The sequence below is a fragment of the Ischnura elegans genome, chromosome 6, assembly GCF_921293095.1.
Source record: "Ischnura elegans chromosome 6, ioIscEleg1.1, whole genome shotgun sequence".
Taxonomy (NCBI): domain Eukaryota; kingdom Metazoa; phylum Arthropoda; class Insecta; order Odonata; family Coenagrionidae; genus Ischnura; species Ischnura elegans.
In genome coordinates, this window is record NC_060251.1 from 29,829,892 (window position 1) to 29,857,595 (window position 27,704).

General features: G+C 36.4%; 2 protein-coding genes across 3 annotated transcripts; both read left to right on the top strand.

The window, feature by feature from the left end:
* Positions 1-3,039: 3,039 nt before the first annotated feature.
* Positions 3,040-14,217, top strand: LOC124160589 (leucine-rich melanocyte differentiation-associated protein-like). 2 transcript variants are annotated; one of them, XM_046536471.1, is made up of 6 exons: positions 3,040-3,170; positions 5,482-5,709; positions 8,918-9,057; positions 10,482-10,605; positions 12,662-12,746; positions 12,817-14,217. In XM_046536471.1, the coding sequence occupies exons 1-6, from the start codon at positions 3,087-3,089 to the stop codon at positions 12,894-12,896; spliced, it is 741 nt and encodes a 246-aa protein (XP_046392427.1). In that variant the 5' UTR covers positions 3,040-3,086; the 3' UTR covers positions 12,897-14,217. The 2 variants fall into 2 exon arrangements, with proteins under 2 accessions (XP_046392427.1, XP_046392428.1); XM_046536472.1 differs by having other exon boundaries at positions 13,675-14,217.
* A 7,879-nt stretch (positions 14,218-22,096) lies between these two features.
* On the top strand, positions 22,097-26,926 carry LOC124160249 (carbonyl reductase [NADPH] 3-like). The gene is made up of 6 exons (XM_046536063.1): positions 22,097-22,659; positions 22,828-22,956; positions 23,055-23,186; positions 23,277-23,530; positions 25,608-25,816; positions 26,670-26,926. The coding sequence occupies exons 1-6, from the start codon at positions 22,636-22,638 to the stop codon at positions 26,798-26,800; spliced, it is 879 nt and encodes a 292-aa protein (XP_046392019.1). The 5' UTR covers positions 22,097-22,635; the 3' UTR covers positions 26,801-26,926.
* The last annotated feature ends 778 nt before the right edge of the window (positions 26,927-27,704 follow it).

Here is a 27,704-nt window from a genome sequence, read left to right on the forward strand (position 1 = left end):
ATCGTCTTTCGCTTGTATCTTGTATTCGCTTGGCCCTGTCGTTAAAATAACATCGATAGATTTCGAGTAAAAGAGTTAAGTGCGCGAAAGAAAAACTTGAATAATCAGTTATATCAATAACAAATCGCACCACACTTTTCCACACTTACTGCAAATGAAAAATCGAGACGTAACTGGTAAAAATTATCCTGGACATTTTTTTATCCGATTGGGAAATGACCATAGTGTCCATTTTCCCGATTAAAAAGACTCCCACTGCAGTCAACAGACTCGAAACACACGGCAAAAAGGCAGAAAACGTTGAAAGGCAAACTAAAAATCAGCAGTATATGCTATCATAATGCTATAATTGCCAGTATAAAAATAAATACAAAGACGCAAAGACTGTTATAAAAAAAGAAAGCTAACGGGCGCAGACTCCAACAAGTTGTTGGGCAGAAGTGGTTGGAGCAAGGGGCCGACAGAACTGCGATATATCGTATAGAAAACCTCTTTCGATTCGATTTTTCCGGAGCCCCAGTGGTCCAACGGCCTACCCAACATAGAGGCGCTGGTGTAGCCTGTTTTTCTGAGCAGTAATGAACTGGGGGCTGCCATATTGAATCTCGATGTAAACAAACGTGATATTGAGGCTTATTGATAGTCATTAGTGTTAACTGCAGACTTTTTTTTATTGCTCACAGTGTCCCTTACGATTTTGGAATGTGCTCGATGAAGGATACGAGTCTCAATGATCTTGGTTATTGCTAAATTGCGTGGGTATGAAATGTATTTGGTGATGAAAATGTGAGTAATTCTGTTTCCTTCATTATTCCATTTTGATTTCAGCCTGTGATTAGCTAACCTTTTCTCATGTTTTCAAAATTTTATGGTGTCTTGTATTCCTTATATTTCAATATGTTTTTCATTGTACTAGCAGTTTTTCTAGTGTTCAAACTACTCGTTAATCGCTAGTGCTATGCTTTCGTTTGTTTAATGCTAATCATTTTGTTGGTTATGTATGTAATTTGCTATTTCAACTCTGTCCTTTCAACTGTTTAATTGTCATTAATTGAGCATTATTCATTAAGTGTTCTACGATGTTTACATTTCTTAAAACTTTAATCTCTTTCATTTTGAAGTAAGAACTTAATTTCTACCACATTGGTATAAAATATTCTTCACTTTTCTCGTTTTCTACTTTTGGAATACTTTCTTTCGTATAAGTGATGGATATTAACTTATAAGAACCTTTCATTTTAAGACTCCTCTGCCAAGATATGTTGTATATCTTAATGGGTACTCATCATGAACAACTTCCTACGAAATAATGTCCTCCTTTCATAATTAAATAATTATCTTCCATGAAATGATATCCAAACTTGCATGCTTATTTCTAGTGAAGTATTGTTATGGTCTATGGTTTCAGGATTAGCATTATTTTCCCTGTACCAGAGCTATTGCAAGATACATCTACCTCAAGGAAAATTGGGTCACCCTCTTTGTCTGTGGAGCGTGGAGTGTTTACTTAAGTAATGGAATCTTTCTCCTATTACGCAAAGGCTGCTCGTCTCATGTTGTCATTGATATTTGTTGCTTGTGCATCTCATGTGCTTGTAGAATGGTTAACTTCCTCAGATTTCATCTCTAGTATGTCATATTGAAATTGTTATTGTTGTATTTCTTTTGCCAGTTATTGTATCAATAAATACTAATGTCCACTGAAGTAAGTTTCCGAGATCATTATTCTTACCAACCACCAGATCGCCAGTTGACTTTGTACATTAATCTTGTATTATGGTTACTGCTTCAGTAACCTGGGGAAGTTCTTCAGGAAGATTTTCCTACATTCGCTGCTTTTAAGTTTCTCGCAATTGCAGTATCATTATTAGGCCTGAATAGCACGCTCTATCGTGACGCGTAAAAAAAAATTGAAACACGCGCCGAGATGTGCATTCAAACTTCGCGGCAGCATTGGACCACTGGCATAGGGTGCGGTCCAATGAATGCTACTTTCGCTACCAGACGCTACAGACGGAAGTGCTCCGGAGCACCGGTCCATAGGCGCTACGTTCGCTACGAGAATTTCTTTTCGGACCGGTCAGGAGCGAAGTCAAGATGGCGGAAATGAACGAGGGTGGGCAAACTGGGATTATGAAATCAAAGATGTGGTTTTAATTGCGAATTGAGGTGACTATGATCATTGAATATTAATAAATATGTTTGAATATCATTAAAATGAATTTTATTTTTCAATACCGAGGCTCCACATAGTAAAGGAAGAAACTTTGGACTGTATTTCTCACACCAACCCTCGCCTACCCTTCTCAATGAAACTCATTACCCTAGTAAAGGAAAAAGTAGGTACTCTACCGTTTTCCCAGTTGAAACATATTAACTTATAATGGCTAACGACTATTAAAAAACATTAATATATTTCATGTATATCCTATTTTTCTTCAGATTTTAATTTATGGCATGAGTATATTTGTCGATATATGTTCTTACAATCCTTTCTTTATATTACATGCCCCTTTTAATAATTTTGTTGCCTTTTGTATGTAAAGGCTGCTTCCAAAGACATTTGAGTTCATTTTGGGGGAGATACGAGAATGTTTGTCGATATTTAGTTCTTGCTACATATTTATTTAAATCACAATTAAATTTACATCTATTTACTAAGTGCGTCTACTCCGTTACTTCGTAGTCACTTATATAGGAGAAAGGCGTCCACATTCAGCGTCCATCATCTGCAACGTGAGTAAACTCTCCATTGCCTCAGTGCATTCCCTTCGAATTTCCGCCAAAAATTGACTCGCTCCTCCGCTGACCCAAGTTTTCAGGGGAGCGTCTGGAGCTGGTCCGGAGCGAGGCGGGAAACGGGTGTATGACGTTTGCCGTGACGTCACAGCCTAACCTGTAGCGCTCCGTAGCGAATAACGGACCGCTTGGTGGCGCTCCGAAGCATTGGTAGCGTTCAACGGACCGCACCCATAGATGGCACTGATGTATCAAAACCTATACGCATTATCCTTATGGGTATGTCGCCCCCTTGGTTGGAGGTGTTTCAGTAGGTCACGTGACAGTCATGTTGTGAGTTGTGAGCGATGGGGTCCGGATCAATGGAGGGACGGGTATATTTAAGGGAGAGTGGAGTAAATGAATTGGCTGTTGTATTTAATAATAATCGGGTGAGTTACGGAATAAATTTTAGTTTTCTCTTTACGATAGTCAGGATTATACGCGTCAATTCTGTTGCATAATTAACAATTAAACGGTTGAGTACCCCGTTACTAGAGCTTGTTTATGTAAGCCACTATAGTCTCGATGATTTTTTGTCAGTCAGCCTGGGTTTAGTTATTCGTCTATATTTATGCCTTGGAGTTCAAAATCTGATCTTTGGAAGTTAGTTATTCGTCAAGGTAATCAACAAGTGTGTTAATCCATTTTCAGTACAGGATATATTGGCATATGGCCCCATAACAATTATCTCGTCTTGTAACTCTGATCGTAGTCGTAGCTGGGATTATCGTGTGACACCGAGCTGACTTAGGAAAAATACATTTATGTCGACTGGCTTATTGAAACCAAGGATAGCCCGAGTTGTCGAATTAAGGCTGTAGCTGCAGTTCTGGACGACCTGCTATTGGCTCGGCTTATTTTTGTGTCTTTAATTGGAATAATTTTTTATATGCCGTAAAAATTGCTTTTATGATTAACAGTGTAGTTGTCATTGCCCCCAAGATTTTATTAGTATGCTTTTAAGAAAACTTTATTCTCTTTAAAATGATACCAGCAGATTGTACAATTTTAGACTTTATAAATACAGAAACTATTGAACTGATAAATATTTAAAATTTTTGATAGAATTTGGGGGAGGGAGGGTCATGACCCCTGTGACCCCCCCCCCCTCTATGCACGAACTGTAAATAATATATGTGTCATACAGAGTATGAATACATATGTATTATTTGAGCTTTCATACTGTTGAATTGCATATACAGTCAAACCTCGATTAGTGAGAAACCTCTATAAGTGGGACTCATTGCCATGTCTCGTCATTTTTACCTTTGAAAGCCTCTTCAAGGGAGAATATTGGAGCCTCATTAAGTGAGAGATTTTTTTATCTGACTTCAGGTGGGAAAATGAGTGCACACCACCTGACTCAACACCAAATGACGGAAACGTATGTCACTCTCAAACTCAAGATTTGTATACATTTTAGTTAATGTTGACCTGAAGGGAACACATTCTTCATGACTCTTTCAATTCCTAACAGACACTTTGACGGAAGTTAAGAGAAAAAGAGAGATATTTTTTCAAAGAAACTTTCAGAAGTCTATATTGTTACATCTTCAAATCCAGTGAATCGAGAAATTCTGTAATAGAGTCATTTCAAAAAGGTAACAATTTATTTTTAATTAGAGAAATGGAATTAAAAAAATATATTTATAATACCACAAGAGAATCTCAAAAGACGTCTACTTATTTCTATAAATAAGCATATTAAATAATTTAAAGTATATAGATAATTACACACATAATACGTATGTAATACTGGATTCCTTGCACTCTCCTCCCCATACTTCATTATTGGTACCTCTATAAGTGAGAGAGGTCATTTCGGAACCTTTGTAAGTGAGAAACTGGGCAAGTCAGAAACCTCTGTTGGTGAGAAAAAAGGGGCAGTCCCTTGAACTCTTACTTATCAGGGTTCGACCGTATATTATTTGTGTATTTACACACAGGTAAAAACACACAAATAATTCATATCTAGAACAGCTGTATGAATACATATGTACGAATATGAGAATAATGCATATGTATTACAGATTTGTGTGCTATCTGGGACTACCCTTATCTATTAATCCTCTTGGTGCAAACCTTTTTGCTGGGGTATGAGTTCGCCAGATGTTTTTGGTGTACACACGTAGAGATCTATGTTTTGGGGTGGGGTGTAAGGTCAACTCGTGCCCATCATATGGATATTGGTTTTTCTATTGTTTGCAGTTCAGAATGCCTAAAAATCCTGCTTTGTAGCCGTGAATTTCAAGTTTCCCACTTCTCTGGGTACTATCTTTCCTGAGCAATGCCGGGTGGCCTGCTAGTATTAAATATATTTTAAAGTACTACCTGAATTCGGGACAGCCGTGGATGCTTTTTTTATATTTCGGGCTAAATATGAGGTTGCACTTGTTCTGGCTTAAGACAAGAGGCCTGCAGTTTACAACCAGTCATTGTATATGTAAACGAACCATGTGTACAATATTTCACGGAAAGCCAAGTTGGTGGGTTGCATTTTGTCATTTTTCTGGTTCATTTGACCTGGAATGACCCTTTAATTAGTATCATTAATACATCATAGGTCACAGCTCCAATTCTTATTCCCAATTATGATATTGTCTTATTATAACTAGGTACTTCCATAACCCCTCCAAATGCGCTGTTTCGTGTATTTTATCATTTGAAATTTATTTTTTATTTTTTGCATTATTTTTGTAGTTGAGCTATGTTGGACAAGACTGCCAAAGGATACCTCCGATGCTTCACATGCTGTATGGTCCTCAAGTTAATTGCCTTGATTTGAGCTTCAATGCTCTAGAATCTCTCTGGGGATTAGCGGAATTCCCTCACTTAGAAGAACTTGTGCTTGACAATAACCTTCTTAATGATGCCATACATTTTCCAATGCTCAATAAACTCCATACTCTCTCACTCAATAAAAACAAGGTATGTATACATGAAATGGTGCTGTGTTATGGAATCCAGCTATGGATTAAAATAATTTTGTCAAGTAAATATTTACTAGAATATTCCTCTGGGAATGATATGATGAATACGGCACTACTCGATACTTAATATGCATTTTTCCACCAATTTTAAATACAAATGACGATTAAATTAAATCATGCTGAACACTTGGAAAGTCATTGTATAAGGCTCCCAATGAGGTAGGAACATCCTTGCCAAATCCTGACACAATTGTCACTTGTGATTTCATCAAATTTGCACGCATGGCGAGGTTAGATATTGGCATATTGAAGGTTATATTAGTACGAGGGTTGTTTTTTAAGTAAGGGCCGTTTTTTTATATAAAATATACCAAAATTTTTTTTTTCAAAATTATTTTATTTTTAGAATTTTCATACTTTTCTTTGTATTTCCACATAGTTACCTTGTTTGTTTGGGCACTTATCATACCTTAAAACTAAGTTTTGAAACCACTCTTTAAAGAAGTTTGCCGCCTGCCCTGACAACCAGGAGTTCACGCGAGATGCTGCATCTTTTGCTCTGAATGGCATGTCGGAGACTGGCCAGGGTTGCACAGTAGGCTTCTGAGTTGATCGTCATTCCTTGTGTCATAAAGTCCACTAGCAAAACACTGCACCTGTCCCAGAACACTGTTGCCTTGATTTTGCAGTGCAACAATGTTTGTGATCAAAGATGGCCATCCTGAGCGATCATTATCGTCATCGTGAACATTTTCACGGACATCTTTGAATTCTCCGACCCATTTCCGCACTTTAGCTTTGCTCATTGCATAAGCAGCATACACTTCACAAAACTGAGGGTGAATGTCTCCAGCCGACATGTTTCTTGCAGTCAAAAATCGTATCACTGACCAGATCTCACACACGGTGGTTGATTCAATAATCTTGAACATTTAAAAGATCCACTGTAAAGCATAAAGGTTAGATACAGAAGTGCAACTGATACGTGGTTGTTCGCTAGGAATGCCGGGAGTCAGTGCGCACACTTGTTACGGACAGCGTGTGATGTGCTAAAGTGCACGGCAAAATGGCCCTTACTTAAAAAACAGCCCTCTTAGTAATGCTTTACTGCATTTATTGCAAACCTAAAATCAAATAAAGAATTGACAATTACTTTAAAATTAGAAAATATGATTGGGTTAGAAGCCAAGGGGTGCAAGTGATTTCTTTTTTCTACACAATTAAATACAGAAATGAGGTATAGAAAACAAACAAGATCAAATAGATGTTTAGTGGGGTTGATTTTCCACTCGATGTCACCACAGAACAGAGACTCACTCATATGCCTTGTTAACCAAGTTTTTGTGTATTTATTCCAACAATTAACATTACCTAACTCTGCTGAGAAAAAGTCACTTGTACCCCTTGGCTTCTCAACCCCTAATATAAAATGTAAATTTCGTCATGCTAGAGGGAGTCAGAAAAGCAAAAGCCAATCTCGCGTGCATTTGAAAGTATAAATACATTCTTCTAAGTGTTTTTCTCATGGAGTTATCATCATTATACATTTTTAATGCTTATTTTCAATCATAATTTTCCTAAAAATGTTATTAAAGAATTGAACCAACCAAATGTGCAAACCTTCATGTAAAGGCCTGGTTACACGGTGCATTAACCCGTACGGGTTAATGTCTAAATGTATGAACGCGAGAATGAACGGAAAAATTCACCGTGTAACCACCCCAAAATGTACAAATGCATGAACGCGTGAACGGAAAATAGAACCTGTTCTAATTTCGTTCATGCATTCACACAAGTTGATAACAGAGCCACCTGGTGGGAAACAACACATTTAGTTGTCATCTGCAGGGCTATTCCACGGCCGTCTTGGCTATTCAGTAACTCTTTACGCATATTTGTTCATTTGTACTGTATCGTAAGTGCTTGAATCCTACCACAAACTCACCATTTGCATCTACACTAATATTCGTTTAGATTATCCCTGTATGTATGCCGGACATACCAAGTTTATGCCTATGGTATCTTATTGGTTGTATTATGCCGGAACAAAACAATCGATGAGGTTGTAACAGAGTTTTCAACACGACATTTGTGAAATACAATGGCTATCATACGACTTATAGAACACATTTAAACATAATTAATATCATACGAATTAACAACAATTCTACCTTTTATACGTCCGAGGTGGGAATGCGCTGGCTCACCACAAAAATACGATTCACATTACGCAAGTTCATAAATTGACAAGACCTCTAAACCAACATCTTTTCCATCAGCAGCAAATATCTTCTTAACTTTATAACCGTCCCGGACAAAAGTAGAACAAAGTATTAAAAATATCTACTCTCATACATCATCTACACTCACATCAGTGAAACAGATGACAGAAAAATGTCAAGTAAACACGGCTTAAAAACAAGATGCGTCTACAAATTTTCAGCCTAACAATAAGTATTAACTTTGATAACGGTTTGAAATAAATAGAGTACTATTGAGATATAGCATTAAGCGAGCGATAACGATAAATATTAAATATAAATAAATATTACTAGCACGAAATGAAACTACTTCGGCAACTACAATGAAAACCACTGTTTACACGGCAGCGCAAATATATTACCGCAGTATGTGAAATTTCCTGGTCCTACAGGAAACAACGAAAAGGGAATTATTTTCTGGTAGGTATCGTCTGCTTCCTACCTAATGATACTGTTTTCATATTTAAATTTTGCGCACTGTAAAGGGAATAAACAAAAACTAAACGCATCGCGTTACGAGAAAATGTGTGAAAACTTGTGCGAACGCATGTACCGTGTAACCGCTCATTCATGCTCCGCGTTCATGCAAACGTCCATGAATTCAGACATGCAAACAGACACATATTCATACATTAACCCGTACGGGTTAATGCACCGTGTAACCAGGCCTTAAGACCCTACCATTGTCAACGTATTTAAAGAGAATCATTGTTGATCTGTGCTGTGTGTTGGAAATTCATATTGACAACTTTGTGCCATCGAATAGTGTAAAAAGCTCAGTATTGGAGGTATTCGGTGATTCAACTATTCGAACATCCCATCCCTAAAATTAACCCATCATTTTTCAAAACATTGAAAAATTTGCTTTTCTACCTTACCTTATTCTTCATTTAAATTATGAGGGCTAGTGGTATAAAAATATAATGCTGCACTATAATTTTTCAGATTACAAATTTAGATCTTCTTTTGACCAAAGTGGCCCACCATTTCCCAAGACTTACATATTTGAGTTTATTGGGAAATGTTGCTTGCCCCAATCAGCTATCAGATTGTGAAAAAGATGAAGAAGATTATAGACGTTACAGGTAACTGTTCGACTTAGCTTTATATTTTCAGTAAAGTAATAATATCATTATTTTGTGATCAAAGATTTCTTTCATAAGCTGTACTGTACACCAGTACATGTAACTTCAGCAATGCAAGTAAAATACCTTGGTGTGACTCTCAAAAAAGCACTTTTTGTTTGTTTTTTGTTGCTGTTTAACTTTGTGGAATCATGAAATAGGGAAAGAAAAAACACTCTACATTCTATGGTGACAATTTATTAGTGACCCTAGGTTTGACACATAAGTCATAACTCCAACTTGCACGAGCCACAGTGGCTGCCTTCTGAGGTAGCCACATTGAGAATGAAGGGCAAATCACAATGCTTAATTGCCTGTTAATGAACAAGGAGACAATTGGACCCCGTTCTATATTTATTCCTGTCAGTAAACTCTTACATACTTCAGCAATTCACCCTGATGTTGGCAACGTGTGGAAGCTATGGTCTGTAATACAGTATCAGTATGGAATGTACAAAATGATTTTGATTTTCGCACTTTGTATTTGGTCTGTTTTTGAGTCTGTGAGTGTGGAAAAGAAGTTGAAACTCTTCTGTGATATTTCCAAAATCAGGAAAAAAGTTGGAATGAGGGAATTCTTGAAGCCAACTTTTAAATTTGTGTTAGGGTTTCTTCTTGGTGATTAAGTATGTATGAGGCAAAATTCTGCACAGCACACTTGACTCGCATGAGCTGAGTGATGGTGATGGAGCCAGGGTGGGCCCATCTAAATAAGACACACCACAAATTTCAGAATCAAAATCCAAAGCTAAACTTTATTTTTTTAAATTAAAATAAATTGTATACATTAATGGGCGAAAGGAAAACCAATCTGTTAATTTTATGAAAAATTATGTATTGTCCTTATTGACTCCATAACATAAAACAAATATATTCAAAGTGGCTTTTGTGACGTATTTATCCTCGTTAACTCGAGGTTAGGCCCGTCCATTTTATAATCTGGCCCACCCATGTGACACACGAAAGAGCCACTGCTGCACAAGCCTATGTTACTTGCCATTGAATAGCCTGAGAATGGTGTGCTATGTAGTTTTATGGATCCATAGTGACTCATAATAATCAGTTTTTTATAAATGGTTCCATTTCTAGCGATGCTTTCTAGTGACTTTAGTAGTGGTTTACCAATGGTGGAGATAAAGCTATATGATGTCTCTAAGCTGCATTGATTGTTTTTGTTCGCACCATCGGAAAAAAATCTTATGAATTATACCGTGTCATCTCATCTGGAATTTTTTTCAATTTTCAATGTGGTCATATTTGACAACTTCTTCCATTTTATGATGGTAGAATGAATTTCTATACATGGTAGTTTTTTTTGCATTGAATTCACTTCTCTTTTCTTAAAAAGAAATATTCTCGGAAATGAAGTGTACATGTCATTCTAGGTATTATGTCCTTCACCATCTGCCGAGACTGCAGTTTTTAGATTCCTCACGAGTCACTCATGAAGAGCGTCTGGAGGCTGAGAGAAGGGGGCATTTCATGAAAGTGGTTCGACCGAATGATAAGGTGATTTCATTGTAAAACTTTTGTTGCATATACTTCTTCCATCGCAAGTGGTATTGAATAATGTGATAGCACTTCAGTCTATTGCAGTTTGGAAGTTTGTTAGTTCGTTAAAAAAAATATATTAGGTGCACAACTAAGTTCTCGCCGTTTTTAGTAGTGAAAGTACAACTTTATTGTGAAAGCATCGTTATGCACAAATAATTCAAAGTGTTGCCCATCGCTAGCTACAACTTTTTCCCATCGTTCTGGCAGAGCTTGAATACCTTTCCGGTAAAGGTGTTCATCTTTTGAGGCTATCCATGAATTAAGCCATTTTTGGAGGTCTTCAAGTGAGTGAAACTGCTGATTAGGCTTACCACGTGTCATCGAGCGAAAAAAGTAATGATCGCTAGCTGCAATATCTGAAGAATATGGCGAGTGGGTTAGCATTTCCCATTTTAGTGTTTCCAGGTAGGTTTTAACTTGCTTGGCAACATGAGGTTGAGCATTGTCATGCTGTAGAATCACTTTGTTGTGCCTATGATAGTATTATGGCCGTTTTTCGTACAGTTCAGTACTCATTGTCAGCTCAATCTCATCAATTGAATTCCATATCGCTCTCCAATAATGGCTTCATAAGGTTACAACAGTTAATAATAAATAACACTGACGTGGTCCCATCAAATACACAGCATAACTTTTGCAGCGTGAATATTGGCTGAGCCGATGACATGGAGGTCTGACCAGGCAGTCCCAAAAACTTTCTTCTCTATAAGTTTGTGGAATAAATCCATTTTTCATCATCTGCCACGGTGTGATGAAGAAAACCCTTCATATTTTGCCGCTGGATCTGTTGTTCACAGGCAACAAAATGACACTCAAAGTCCCTTGGCTTCAAATCATAAGAAAGCCAAGTTCCTTGTTTGTCAATCATTCCCAATGCATACAATCACTTGAAAATGGCTAGGCAGGTAACTCCTAATGCTGAAGCAAGCTCTTCTTGAGTTTGGCGTGGATCTTCACGGATGCCTCCATTTCAGCGTCTTAGAAGGTTTTTGGTCTTCCTTCATGTAGATGGTCGTCAACGTTGAAATGACCGTATTTGAAGCGACAGAACTAATCGCGGCACGTTGTTTCACTAAGAGCACCATCCCCAAAAACTTTTTGGAGCTCTCAATGCGCTTCAGCTGCCATTTTCTTCGAATGAAAGAAGAAAGTCAACACTTACCGCAAATGACGGTTACAAAGTCAGACGTGTTTACCCAACAATAAGGTAATGTCACCAATAAAAACTCACCATTGTCGTTAAGTGGTATAATTACCAAATGCTTAAGCTTGGTTCATAATGATTTTGTTATGTCGAAATCGACCTGCAAGCACTGCTAGAGCCATCTATTGACAAACAGCGGGAACTTCGTTGTGCACCTAATATGTTGGGGGATTTCGCTGTTGAAATCTTAAAATTATATGTCAATGGTTGCTGACTTGAAGCATAAGAAAATATGCATATTTGTATGTGTACTTACTTATATCACAAAAAAATGACATGAAAGGTTTCAGTTTACGTGGACTTCGTATTAAAATGACTTGTGTCATCAAATTTTTTTGCCTATTGCTTTCAATTATAGTTTTTTGCTCTTGTTGCAGTTAAATTAATAATCTATGGGGTTACTAATGTAGGGGAATATTTTATTGAGCTTTAAAAATAGCTAAGCATCAATATCCAGTAAAAATGGCTTCCCTATTTATGAGCCTATGAAATCCATCATTTTTAAATTTTGATTATTGAATGAAAGAATGTTACTTTAGGCCTTTGCTCCACCATTTTTGTGGATTTTATGTTATTTTTTATGACATTAGTTTGCACATAAATCAGAAGTTCTTTTAGGTTTTTCACTTTATGTGTGATCAGGACCGGGAGAGTATTAAGTAAATTGGTGTCACTTTGTATTAGAGGTTCAATGAAGGGAGTTTCATCCATAGTTGTGAAATGTCTTATAATTTTGAGGAAATAAATTTCGGTACATGAAGTATCATATCATGAATCATTTTAAGTTTTAATTTAAAAAATTTACAGGTTCCATCTGATGAAGAGGATTCGGTTGATCAAATGCCATATACCCCTTTGCCCTCATCGAGAAGAGGCATAGATGATCACAGAGGTAAGTGTTACATATTTTGAAAATAAATCCTGTTTTCTGGATGTCATCTAAGAATGGTTTATTTTTTTAGGTGCATATGGTAAATGCCGTTATCGTTATTCTGGGAAACATTCAGAAGGAAATAGATTCATAGCTAATAGTGACTTATAGATGAAAGCAGAATTTTGCAAAAAAATGCAGAAGTTCTGTTGAAACATTTACCGTCATTCATTGAATTTTTATGAAGCAACATGAGAAAAGGCAGATTCAAGAGGTGGTCAAGTGCATGGGTTAAGGAAGAATTGTAAAGGAATATTTTGGGAACTGTGGGAAACATGAAATAATGCCATGCTTTTTGATTTCCCTGAGCGGATTGCCTATGAAAAGTGTTTGTGGATGGCAGTATGAGTTATTCAGTGTTACCAGCATTGAAATCTTTTTCAAAGGAAGTGTAGTCAGTGTAATCTTGACACAATTGCATGATGCTTGCAGTTTATCATCAGGTAGGCCACTGAAGAATGTCTTGTACCCTCATAGTCCTCGGGTATAGGAAAGGGAAATAAGAAAAAACAAGCATTATTCATCTCCAGCATGTGTATTGCTTTGGGGAAGCTATACTAACCCATATATTGCTGCTGTAATTTTAATTAATGGAATTTAAGATAACTGTGGGTCAGTTCTATTAATCATAAAAAGGTGTAGAACATTTCCTGCATGTAATGTTATGTATGATGCCACGAGGAAAGTAAGTGGGAGGTACATATAATGATGTTATACCTATCTCAAGCATGATTCAGGGTGTTACAGCATTTAAAATGTGTAACACAGCTGTGTAAGATTGTGCTGATCTGATAATGTTTTGAAGTTATTTCCCTTGTATATATCCAGTGTTGTTGTTTTTGTTATTGTTTTTTGATACTTTTATACAAAAATTTCAATTTATTTTTAGGAATTTTTGATGTCTAAATTTAATAGTCTATGTGTTGCTGACTCCATGTATGAAATACATTATAGAATATGAAGAGCAACTGAATTTTTATGGATGAAAAAGATTTACCTTTATTACAGATTTTAAATTCACTTACACATGGTAATGAATTTGGTCCATGATGCCTGAAAGCCATTTGGCCATCCAAGATATCATGCTTGTACAACATTGTTATATGAATGATCCATATTTGATATGGTAATGGTGGCACTAAATAGTGCTTAAACTCCTATAGTCATTTTCATGGGTTGAATTTTATAGGTTGAGAATTTTTAAATACTATTCATAATAAAGTGCATTTGACCATGATTATGCAAAATATGTTCTGAAGGATAGTTTTGGAATAAATTTTGCCTTCAAGTGAATCAGGTTACGCATGCATGTCACAGAAATTTTTTTCAATAATAGGGAGTAGATATCAGATAATATGTTTAAGGACGGATTTTGACAAATGAGTAATCTACAGAAAAAGTGTCGTGCATTGTTTGCTTAAAAGGGTGGTTTCCTATTATTTTTGTATTGCCTAATTCGAAAGATTATTACTCCTGGAGTACTTATTTCACGCTTTTAGATTTTTAAATGACGATATCTATTTTTTGCGATTAAATGAAAAGTGAAAAATTTCAAGCGCACGAAAACGTGACCCGTAAGTAGGAATGATGGGAAAAAGTCCGTGCGATGCATTTCTGGTTCCCCCTCCCGCCTTATGAGGCGACCTTAATCGAGGTTCTGAGCGCTGATAGGACGCAAGATGCTAGCGGGTAGCTGAGTACCTTGCTGGCTGGTAGCGCTTGGCTTAAAAAAGGTTTATTAATACCTTATCAAACGAAGAAAACTCTTCGACCTTAGCCAGTTTTAATAGGTGATTATTAAGACATGTTTCCCTGAGCTCTGTGCCTCATGCATGCATTGGTAACCTCAGACGATGTATAACTCCTATCCTCTCGTGTAGAAACTAGGTCCCTGTGACGTCACGTGGAGTGGAATCGCATGGGTGCCAATCTGGCCTTTTTCAAATGAGGATAAATTTGACCCTTGCCATTCGTCTAAACCGGTATTTCAAAAACCAAATAATTTGTGTATTATGAATACACTAATGGTGGGTAACGAATCGCAATCAATGCCTTTCGTTTTCTTTGATGAAGGAAACTACCCTATTGTATTCATGGTTAGAAAAAAAAACTGTTAAAAGCATTTTCCCTTCAACAAACTCAACTAGTCATCAATGGCAAACCCACCTTAATGATGATTATTTAAATACAAATTAACTGAAACTTATTTGTTTATTTTTCTTACAGTCAGAAAGTATCATTTGTTGATGCTAGGTGGGTTGTAATTGGTAGAACTGGTATGTTTTTTTTCTATTTTACTCCAAAGTTTTCACCTTTCATGATCTGTAAGACTTCAGTTTAATGTGTACCCTACCTTTTCTCATTCATATACTCTCTTTTCTATCCCCTCTGCGTGAACCAGGCACCCATTCCTGACAGTCATCTGCATTTCGTTCATGACTAATATGGTTTTCGATTCTGATATTCATTTTTTATCCTTGTAGATTCTACTTTATATATGTAACACCATTATTATACCATTTGATAAAAAAATAGCAGAATCAGTGAATTACATTCATTACTCCTAAGCAATTGCTACTAAGAGAAGGATGCTCCAGTGAAGTGATACTGATGACCATTTAAAATCTTAGCAAAATACCGTATAGACAATACTTAGATGTACATATTTTAAAATTTCAGGGAAAAGTCAAACACATTGACATCATGCCCTATGGATTTTATGTCTTGACTGAACAAAGAGCTAATAATCACCTATCTCAAGAAACCTTCAGATTGAATCACTGAGTGAGTGATTCATTGTGAAGCGATTAGAAACTACCGAAGGATATTTTTAGATCAAATTTAATTTCCCTATTTTGTAGGATGTTTTGAGAGATACAGGTACACTATGAATTTAGGAGAATCATCAGAGAGCATATCAGATGTTTTCAGGTGGTGTAGAATCTGTATAAGTAATAGTTGGATAGGATGCAAATATTTCTACGTGAAGCTATTTTAATTCATGGAGGGTCATGCATAAACTACATTTTCATTGTCAATGGTGTTTTACTCACTATTCTGAACATTGTTGACAACCGTAGTAATTTCCCCCCAATATTAAACTTCTCACCAAAATGAAATTCTTTATTGAAAAATATTTACTTTTTTATACTGTTGACATGAAATGAATTGTCTCTAGACTGCAATTTAAACTGTCCGAGGAATCTCATTTATTTCAAATACATCGTCCCATCACCCCACCAGACACTTCCAAACTTTCATACCATTTCTATTGGCTATACAAGTATTCCCACCAAATTCTTGTTCAATGTGTTTATTTTCCTGTTCTTTGACATCGCTGTATACTTAATTGACAGCAAATTGGTCAACACCTTTGGCTATTTCGCCTTAACTTCATTTATTTGATTGATGTCATATTTTTCAGTATATGTATAATGAATAACACTATATTACGTAGATCTACTACACAGTGGCGGATCCAGGATGGGGGGGCTAATTGAGGGGTAATCTCCAGCAGTAGTGGGGGTATGAATAAAATTACCATCCTATCAAGTGTAAATTGGACACCCAAGGGGGGCTATCACCCCCCTCCACCCAATAGATCCGCTATTACATATACAGCAGACTCCCGGTTATTCGGCTGCAGTTTATCTGGGTTGCGGATTATCCGTGCATGATTTATCTCTCGCTCAATTTTTTCCACGATATTTATAAAAAAATCAGATGCAAAATCATCTGAATTACAGCAGTAATGCTAGGATACACTGGCCTTATTATTTCAGTTAGAATCCCCTTCGTAAAACGGAAGCAGTCACGCGCTATCTGCATTCACGGGAGCACCGTGCTCCCGTTTTCCAAGCCTCGCAGTGCGCGACTGTGCTCCTTGATCACTGATACTTGTCGCGCAGCAGTTGCAACCCAGGCAACTTGTGTGAGACGCCAACTGCATGGCGTGGTGCCTGACAGTGTAGTTTCCAACGTCGAGCAGTTGTTTTGAGCATTCGTGCAAAAGCACTTTTCTGTATTCGTGATCACACAACCACGGATGTGTGGTTTTTGAAACCAGGCCATAAATGGAGCATTAATAATACTGATATAACCATGTTATCGCCGCTAAAAAGATCGCGAACTGGCAAAGAAAGCTCTCAATTAGTCCGGGAAGCACTCTTAAATAACAGAATTACTGCATAATAATGATAGATTGTTTGTTTTACGTAAATTATGAACATTACAAGACATTTAAGTGAAAGTTTGGATTATCCGTGTTTTTTGATTATTAGTGCCGTCTCTCCCCATCATTAGTGCGGATAATCGGGAGTGTACTGTATACATATTTGAAAAATTTGTACATTCACTGTAAATATGCATGCATGGAAGTGCATATGAGATTTATACAATGTATGAATGTAGTTGTACATATAGTTGATTCGGAAGTTGGAAAATCATATCTATAAGCCACCATGAACAATTATTTATATGTATATGAGGGAAAATAGCAAAGATGAGAGCATACCAGAGCATTAGCTTTCTTTGGTAATTCTAAATTTCTTTTTTAAGATGACAGGAGGATCCTCTCAGCTCAAAAAAGATCCTAGCTTTCCGTATAATCGGTGGTTTATGAAAACGGTAGCCAGATTTGAAGAATGTGAAGCTAGTATCACTTCTTACTCCTTTACATATGAGCTCATGATGCAAATTGTAAATCTTTTTCATAAACTCTTGTTTCCCTGGAACCGTGCTTCCATAGTGATGAGTGATGGTGTGACATTATGCCAGTTTGCTTAATGGTAGCATTTTGCTACTAATTTTTCATGCATTGTAAATGGCACGAAGGCAAAATCATATCGCATGAATTATTCTAATTTAATGCATCCTTCCAAACTACTGTCTTAGAACCGTGATCACGCTGCCTTGGTTCGATAAATAGCATTTTTTTAAGTTCTGTGATTGGCTATCAGAAAATTACTTGTCTCTTTATTTTAATAGCAAAACAAATTTCTGGCAAATGCGATGGCATGAGAAAGGTTGTGATTAAATGGAAATGTCCTTATTATACATTAAATTGCCAACAGATATTTTAGATATATTATACAATATGCAAGTCCCTCATAGCTGAAAAGACATATATTAAGTGAATTAAATTTTCATTTTAAATGAAAAAAGGATTTTTATATATTGCCCATTTTATAATGGCTAGTTAACATTCATCCCTACATGGCATTGCCTGTACTATGATGATGTAACAGTTTACAATAGACTACTTGTTAGTTGACCTCATGTCCTTAAGTAGAGCAATCTTATTACTTCAGTTTTCATAATAGCCAGGTTAAAAAAACCTTTTATAGCATTTTTTCCATTATTTAATGAAAATAAATAACTTCAATTATAGAAACAAATGAATGATTTTTGATCTGCGAGTACAACTTCAACTATGTATTTTTATTTTACTTGTTGCATGTTGTTGTGATACATTTCTGATGAAAATACATGTATATTTCTTTGTGACATTAATATGACTAAAATGTGCTTTTTATACTGACTTGACTTTAATAAATATTTTATATGACTGAAACTGTTTGATTCTGTTAATTATTTTGAATTAAAAATTAGTTCTGTTCTATTTCAGGAAAATATTATTTTCTTTCATAAATATTAGCTGTTCTTAACTTCATCGTTTAATCTTTGCCTAAACATTTAAGTGCATTTTAGTAATTCTGGTATCGAAGGGGGGGGGGGGTGGGAAAGTTGAAGAAAATACAAAATAGACTTACATACCAGTGTATGGACACTATGACACAGTATACATGTTCACACTCATAACTCATAAGAGCAGCATTTTAACAACTTTTCTGATGCTAAATACCCGAATAACATCAGACGCTGGGTTGATAAACATTAATTCTGGCGTATTCTACAATTGGACAGCAGATATTGTCCTCCAAACGGATAAACAAGTCAAGGCCACGATAGATTTTGCTTGAAATTACTATGACAAGCTGCAGAAACCATATGATGCCACTCTAAGCTTTCAATTACTCTAAACGTCCGATAAACAGTATTTTCTACCTGAATGACCGTGACTGTTTGCCATGAACAGATATTTTGAACTGTTCTTTTTACTGAACAGGTTCAAAGTGAACGGTTCGTCAAAATGAACAGTTTAACCCACCTCTAGTACCCAGGATCAAAACTAGGTCATGGTTATTCAAGTTGTTGCATTTAAGCATGGAAAGCTGAATGAAACCCAAAATTTTAAGAAAATTATTACAGCGCTTTATTAGTTTTAAAATTATTTACTCGAAAACAATAAATTTAGGTACATGTCTTATACTAATATCATTTTTCGTAGGTTTAAAGAAAATTTGTTGAAAACGTTCGTTTCAATCCAGTCCTGATTTTCCTTATAGACTTTTGCGATTTTTGCTTCCAGGGGGGGAGCTGCCCCTGCCCCTTGCTGGGTATGTCCATGCACCTGAGGCAATAGAAGCTCTGTTAGTCCGCTCAATAAGTTTTTAAAAAATCATTGCACAGTTAAAATTATTATGTAAGCCAAAAATTTTTCATGCTTAGGAAAAGATGTATTCAAGAAATTTATTCATTGGAAAACAATAAATTTTCGAATAAATCTTAGTCATACACCCAAATATGGTTAAAGAAAATGATGGAGATGTTAATTTATGCTATAATTATTATTCTTTTGATGGATCTTGCGGTATTTCAAATGTTCCAAACCTGTTATATGTATTATTTGGGCACTATAATTATTTTCCGATGTTAATTACTATTTCCAACAGCTCCGACATCACCGACCTATAAATTATGCCACGACGAAAAAAATCATACTTAGCAATACCTGGCACCTGTCCGTAATCTGTGTAAAAAAAGAAACTTGTCATTTTATTTTTGGACGTGAGCCTTCAGAGAGAAAGCAATAATTACGTGTTCTGCCGGTTGACCGGGAACCGGTTTTTAAATTTGAATATCCAAATGCCAAAAAAAAAAAAAATGACAAAAAAGATACAACCGATGTTTAGAGATTCGACGTATTGGTGCATGTACTTTCTCACAACTGCTCACAAGTTTCTAGAAGTGGCCTCAATTTATGCATATTCTTGGCCTTTCGTTGAAACTTATGGAGCAAGCAAGGGCGACCAATAATTTCCACAATATGGGCTATGATTTTCAGTCCATTGTACTAATACTAACGGATTTAAATCGAATTAAAGGACATTGTTCTTTCCAATAAGAGCGTGAAAGAAGATAGCTCACAATGTTAGGAAAGCTGCCATGTGAAATATAACATCAATGCAAAATTTTACGAGAGCGACAGTATAATAAGAAGGAAAAAAAATGATTCTGCAGTTTTGAGTAATAATTATTACTGTGATTACTAATTGCCTCAAGGCAATGGCTGAACTGGGAATGATGGATTCCTATGGAAATATCACATAAAAATAATAATAAGAATTTGTTTTAATATTAAAAATTAGCAAAAGCAATCGAGCCATATGATATGAACTGGTGCACATTTAAGGCAATTAAATTGACAGCACTCACAATCAGTTGTCTCTTTTCCAACCGGTCTATTGTTTGATGATTTTTTCCATGTGAAAGTGTACGTTTGTTAGCTGTAGTTCATGTGCTAAGGAATAGGCCATGCAGTCAGAAATATTCTCAGGAGGTGTCGAAAGACTTGCAAGCTTTAGTGAGGGGAGAGGCTGAGTCAATGTTGGCGCTGTAAAGCTATCCCTTAGGATTTTAAGGCTTATCGTGAGCCCTAGCTAGGTGCCCCCAATCATCCAGGCCACCCCTGCTAGTGTGAAGGACTCTAATACGGTTTGTTGAAGACAATCGTTGTGGGACAGGTGGATGGCAAGAATGGGAAAGGAAGGTCTCGATTAAAAAATTAATATTGAACAGGTAAATTAGGGATGTAAAAGGGAAGAGATGCGTATACGTATGAAAAGATTAGCTGACCAAATAATTGGCTGGAGAGCTTTGTCAAACCAATCTTAGGATTTTTGACCGGTAATGATGATGTCATATGATCAAAAATAGATAATACTTTGATTATATTAGACATAAACACCCTTATCTTGAGACGATGGCCAGATCAAGACAATCTGGAGGACAAAAGGAGACAGCAAGAATGAAAACAAAGACCAGGAATAAAATATGTTGAACTGATAAAGAAGGATGTGAAGTAGAATGAATATGCAGGTGTCAAAATATAAACTGACAGGAGATTTGAGTGAGAGTTGAGAAGAGCTGCGTCAAATCGATTTTAGGATTGTTTACCAGTGATGGATATGGATGGGAATATACAATAATTTCAAATATATGTTATTGGGTCATTCCACCTTAATTTAACCAATGTTGGACTGAGAAAAGGGACAATAGTTTGCTGAATTGCAAAGGAATAGACAAGTAATGATAATGTAAAGCACTCACAGAGGCTACATGGAAATAAACTAGAAAAAAGTTACCAAATTTGCTTTAGAGAAAAATTTTTGATCCAGTTTTCAACGCACAGGTCCATCTTCAGGTGACATCAAGTCGTGAGTTCTTTACTGGTTTGTAAAAGCCATTGAAATGATTCTATTACGAAATGATTAATCTCAAAGTTATCTTGGAGAGTGTGTCATTCCAAGATAGGATTCAAATTTCTTTTTGAATAATTCGCAAAAGTATTTCTACACATATGTATTTCAACTTAATGTTCAGGTTGTAACACAAAAAAGGTTGCGGAAACCAAAATTTCAAAAAAAATTATAACAGCGCTTTAATAGATTTTTTAATTATTTGCTTAGAAAAAATATCTTTATTTTAATTACATGTTTTATACGGATATCGCATCTCTTGGATTCAAAGAAAAATTTTCAAAACTTTCTTTGAACTAAATTTAATTTTGCTTCTAGCATAGCTGAAGCAAGCCAGCATCCAATCACGGCACGGCAGGGTAGTCATCAACAAGTGGGTCATTTTTTTTGTCAGGGGGCTGCCCACATGTACGGCTGCTATGATGAAATGGAGTAACTCGGAAAACTTAGTGATTTAACGAAAGTGAAAACGCCGTTTTTATACTTTACTACTTGCATTATCTCATGCAAGGGCGTACCCAGGATCAAAACTAGGGGGGGGGGGGGGGGGGGGGAGGCAAGCCGAGGTCGTTCAGGTTGTAACACAGAAAAGGTTATGCAAACCGAAATTTAAAAAAGAAATTATAACAGAGCTTATTAGATTTTATAATTATTTGCTCAGAAAAATATTTTTATTTTTATCACGTGTTTTATACTAATATCACTTTTCTTGCATTTAAAGAAAAATTTTCAAAACTTTCTTTGAACTAAATTCAATTTTGCTTCTGGGGGTGCAGCTCACCCTACTGCCCCCCGCTGGGTATGCCCATGCTTGAATGACAAAAGGAACTTTGTACTGTTAGGGCACTGACAACGTCGATCAATCCACTCCCACGCACTTGATAAGCCGATTCTGGTAAATTGACTCGTATATAGAAATAGGTATTGATTTTTATGTACGGTATTGATAACGTTCCCGATGTTTATTTATGGTGAGAGTTAGGTACAGGCGCGGCATATGTACATTTATGAGCGCTTCCTTGCGATCACGAATAAAGGAGTCCCATGCTTTCGATCCTTTCGATGATCGGAAATCTCCCACTGTAGCAGTCCTTTGTTTTACCGAAAGTTTTTGAATTTATTTTTCAACTTTCGCGGGCCTTCAGGTACCGGTATTTCATCCACGGTGACTTGCTTTTTCAAGCGTTGCACGAGAACTTATTTGATCGCCGCGGGAGGAAACAGTTTCATTTGTAGGAAAGGCCGTCATCATGTCGAGCGCCAAAGTCGCAGTGGTATGTATTTATGTCCTTAAATATTCAAAAATTTCAACCTCACGCATCACAGCTATAGGCCGCGGTGCTTGTATTTCTAACTCGCATGAGTTGCGATATATTAACTCTCAATGAGGATTTGTAATAGAAGAAAAATGCCGTTAATGGCTATAACATACTGCTTTCAAGGTTACTGGCGGTAACAAAGGAATAGGATACGCTATCGTTCAAGGACTTTGTGAGAAGTTTGATGGGGTCGTGTACCTTACTGCAAGGGATGAAAGTAGAGGCAAGGCCTCCGTAGCCGAGCTAAATAAGGTAAGTGTTAAGAGTGACACAATGAATTTTACCATACCTTTCGTAAGAATGTTACTTCGCAATTGCGTAACCCTTTTAATGATTCACCTTTCCTTTAGTTGGGATATAAACCACTGTTTCACGTCTTGGATATTGAAAAACCAGAGACTGTGGTTACTTTCAAAGAACATGTCGCTAAAGCACACGGCGGCATTGATGTTCTGGTGAACAATGCAGGGATGGCCTACAAGGTCAGTGCTGTGTGAAAGGCGTTCGATAATGACCGTGCATGGCCTTGGCAGACTTCGCGTGTAAGTGTTTTCTTTTTTTCTCTTTATTAGAATGACGCGAAAGAGCCTTTCGCAGAGCAGGCCGAAGTTACAGTTCGCGTGAATTTTACTTCGGTTCTAAAAGCATGCCGTGTACTTTTCCCGATACTGAGGGCTGGGGCTCGCGTTGTCAACATCTCAAGCAGCGAAGGACACTTGTTCAAGATCAGCGGAGAAGAGCCGTGCGCATCCAAACTTCGTGAAAGATTTGCTAGTGCGAGTCTGACTGAAGACGAACTTGGCTTATTGATGGAAGAATTTGTCGAGTAAGTTCTAATCACCGACGTACCACCCTCATTTCACTGCCCACTCCTTGCAAAATCGTCGGTCTCTCGCTAGTTTTCGGAAGCTCGTCCATTGAGCGATGTATTTTTTGGAGGGACCGTACTCGGTATTTCCGCAGCGCCTTGGTGGTATGCAATTCCCCTCGGCGATAATTATTAAAACGCGTCTGCTAATAGACGGGTGGCGTATAGATATTCATGAATTATCTGTACGCATTGTTAATTGAGCTGGCGAAATAAAAACTTTCATTGATAAGGTTCCCGATGTTTATTTAAGGTCAGAGGTACAGACGCGATTCTAATTATTGCCATTTTCCTGGAATTTACGGGGAAAAAGTTGCTCCTTTTGTCATCCCCTTCAATTCAACCGTGGGGGGTTTGCAATAAATTGTCACTAAGCGAGAGATTGATTGAATCTCCTTAAGAAATCTAGTATGTATGTTAAAGTGCAGTGTTTATTTTAACTGGTGGAATAAAAACTTGCATCAAAGAATAACGTTCAGGATTACCGTTTTTACTGGCGTGTGTGCGTGGTGAGAAACCCCTTTTTTAGGACTTTTCCACTCTCACAAATTTTGATTAAATTTCGCCCTAGCTTTCCCTTCCTCCCCAGTAAACCAATGGAAGGGAGAGGTGAATCAAATCTGCCGCATTAAATTCACAACAATTGCAGAGGGACTGTGGTTCATTTCTAAAAATTTAAGTACCAGAACACATATACCCACACATGATTTTCAAGTATAAGCTCCCCTCTCCTGAAACTTCTGATTTTTTAAAACTTAAGTTGTAACAATTGTAGTCAAAAATAGTTTAAAAACAATGGTAGTCAAAGTTTCAATGAGGAATCATGTTTTATCAAGTATAAAAAAATTATGGCATTTTTAAAATTTTTATTTACATACAGAACACAAAAATCATATAAAAGTTTCTTCAACTATTCACTTAAAAGAAAACTATCTTCAGTCGGACTTGAATTTAGTAAATAGGATCGTTTCCTGTTTGAGTTGACATGTTGTCGGTAGTGGCACAGCACTTAACCCTGAGAGGTGCTAGAACTTTGTTCAGTTTTGCATTGCAGCCTCATTAAATACTGCAGAGGGATAAAATCCACCTGAATGTAATACAAAATGTATCAAAACCGGTCATGAAGTGAAATTTAAGTATTTGTGGAAAATTGTGAGTATTTTTTAATTAACTAATATCTAGTAGTATTCCCAAAAATTGAAAAGTTGTTGCCTTTTTTTGCTGACATTCAAAGATTTGCATGTACTCATTGTCTCATTTGCCACTTCTCTTGATTCAATTGCAATGCACTACAAAATGCACATGGGAATGTAGGATTGAGAGGTTAAAGTTGAGACATCAGTCCCCCATTATTATTGAGAAAATGGCAATTGTACCACACAAGGTTTTCTGCTGCAAGTGTTTACTTCTCCAGCTCTATATGCAATGCTAATGTAGTTTTGGAATGAGAATCATGCCTGCTAGTCATTAAGTGTTTCAAATTGAGACAATTCAAAACTTTGCGATATTTGAGATTTACTTCAAAATGAATATTCTCTCGAAACTTAAGTATAAGTGATACATCTACTAATGAGGACAGGAAATAATTCTGTAATTCTTTCGTAACTCCTTGACTGTGAAATTTTTTCCTATACACATTTTTTTTCATTTTCAACCAAATATAAAATCTCAATCATATTTTCTCCAAAATACTCTCTGTCATGACAAACAAAGAGATTGAATGGATCCATTCTCAACTCCTGTTTCACTATGATACTTTTTCCTTCCATTACCTACATGCGTACACCTAGCTATTTCCTTTTAAATCACACCATACCTTTCCATTCTGAATAATAAATCTGAATGTTTTCTTTTTTTAGTGTAATTACTGAAATCATCAATAAATGGGATGATGATTATTTTATCCAGACTGTATCATCTGAAAAAATAATTATTCAGAAAAGTAATTTATTTTTAATGTTGGCTTCAGGAAAGGCAATTTTTTCAAAGCTGCTTTTTAATTTTGAATAATGGTTAATATTTACTATTTCTACAGGGCAGCCAAAGCAGGTGACCATTTTGCTAAAGGTTGGCCAAATAGCACCTATGCTGTGTCTAAAGTGGGCCTTTCTGCTTTGACTAGAATCCAGCAGAGAGCATTTGATTCTGATATGAGTAGACCAGGAATTGTTGTGAACCATGTTCACCCTGGATATGTTGATACAGATATGACCAGCCACAAAGGTGCCATATCTACTGAAGAGGGTAAGTCATCTGATAAAACTGATATTTTACTGCTCTAGCTGATGTTGTTTCTTCCATAATCTAATGAAATCACTCAATGGATCTAATTTTACACAAAGATTTATCATCATATAACAAAAAAAACATGCTACACCTTCAATTACTTATTAATTCAAAAATATACATATTGTATGGAGAGTCCACATGGATTTTGCTACTGCACCCTTACAAAAAAACATATCAAGGCAGAATCCTGATCTCTCCTTTTTTAAAATAACCCAATGAATCTGTTCATATTGGTTGTAATTTGTGAATTAATTGCATGAAATATTACCAAATAGTATATCCTAAAAGATTTAATGTTAACATATATTAAACACAAATGATTGTGTTATCCCATTCATTTGAAGACTGTATGCATACTAAAGACAAGTTTTCATGAGGCAGATGCTAGAATGAACTTTGGGTTAATTTAATGAACTGCTGTTTACTTTGGAGTGAGACCCATATTAAATAACCTTCAGGGTTTGTTCTGGTAGCCCTGGTTAGGATGAAAATTACTGGCTGAGGAGAAGTTTACCGAGGTGACACACATTGATTTCACTTTGCTGCTTGGTGAGCAGTCAGCTGTTCACAGTTGAAATTCAATCAGAGCCTATGAAGCAGGATTTTAAGTGATTCGCTAAATATCAATGAAATATTGATCAATTTGATGATTTAAAAAAATCCATATTTCCTCAATACCCATGCACTAAATTTTCAGTTATCCACTGAACTCTTCATGGTTCCCTCATTCATGGGAATGTTCTTGAACCATTATTATTATCCCTATGCATAATTTTTACTGACCATATCTCATGCTCTTTTATTTTAGGTGCTGTTGCTCCTTTGTATCTGACCCTGTTACCCCCAACTAATAACAAAACCCCCAGAGGAGCATATGTTTGGAAGGACAAAACAATTCTCGACTGGACTCAGAAACTGCCCCCTAATTATGTTATTTGAACATTCTTGAATATATTTTCAAGAAATAACATTTCCAACCAGTATGTAAAAGACATTGATAAGTAGTTGAAATGTACTTTAAATAAATCTTAATGAGATCTGAATAAAATGTAGTTTAAAAAGTCAGTTTGAGTCCTTGTGATCAAATTTTGCACATGAAAATATTTACTGAATCATTTGTTTTTCAATACTGCTTTGTTTCAGTGGTGGTCATTAAGGGATATGAAGAGCTAGCCTAATTCTCTCAGCGTGCACCATCACCTCCTCTCCCTCAACCATGCGAGTAACTCTCATAACAGACATATGGTAACATTTTTTGTAATTTCTGCCTTTTATGACCACATGCTACCTTTTGATGGTGTAATTAAAATTAATGAGTACTATACCCTGTAACCGATGTTTCAAGCAACTTAGATAATCACCAACATTTCCTTCCAAATTTTCCTCACATCGCTTGCATAACTGAAAGAGGTATTCACTGAAACTAAGAATAAGTCAGAATCTCAAAACAAAAGTATTCACGAACCAATACACCTGGAAGAAATCTCAAAAAAATTTCCAGATAATATAATGGAAAGCACCAGATTTAAACGTATATGCTTGCTGACGACATTGTTAGATGTCAAAGTCTAATTGAGGAGTAAATGTATCATTTTCAATAAGATCCTTCTTATCTTCAGCATTCCATTTAGTAAGTGGAGTTTCCAATAGATTGAAAAAGGACTGCATGAAGTGACAGAAGTTTTGGCCCAACATATGAACTTATTCATTGGCGGCAGGTGGAAGAGCACAGATGAGCTGCCAAAGTGCAGGTGCACCGGCAATACAAGCAGTAGAGCCAAATTGAGCAAAAGTTCTTGCATATGATTGCATATCATCTATTTAGCATGTGGTAGTCATGGCA

Coding starts and splice junctions, on each gene's coding strand:
- LOC124160589 (XM_046536471.1), top strand. CDS start 3,087: ATGGGGTCCGGATCAATGGAGGGACGGGTATATTTAAGGGAGAGTGGA. Junction 3,171..5,481: donor TTGTATTTAATAATAATCGG/GTGAGTTACGGA, acceptor TTATTTTTGTAG/TTGAGCTATGTTGGACAAGA. Junction 10,606..12,661: donor TGGTTCGACCGAATGATAAG/GTGATTTCATTG, acceptor AAAAATTTACAG/GTTCCATCTGATGAAGAGGA.
- LOC124160249 (XM_046536063.1), top strand. CDS start 22,636: ATGTCGAGCGCCAAAGTCGCAGTG. Junction 23,187..23,276: donor ATGCAGGGATGGCCTACAAG/GTCAGTGCTGTG, acceptor TCTCTTTATTAG/AATGACGCGAAAGAGCCTTT. Junction 25,817..26,669: donor TGCCATATCTACTGAAGAGG/GTAAGTCATCTG, acceptor CTTTTATTTTAG/GTGCTGTTGCTCCTTTGTAT.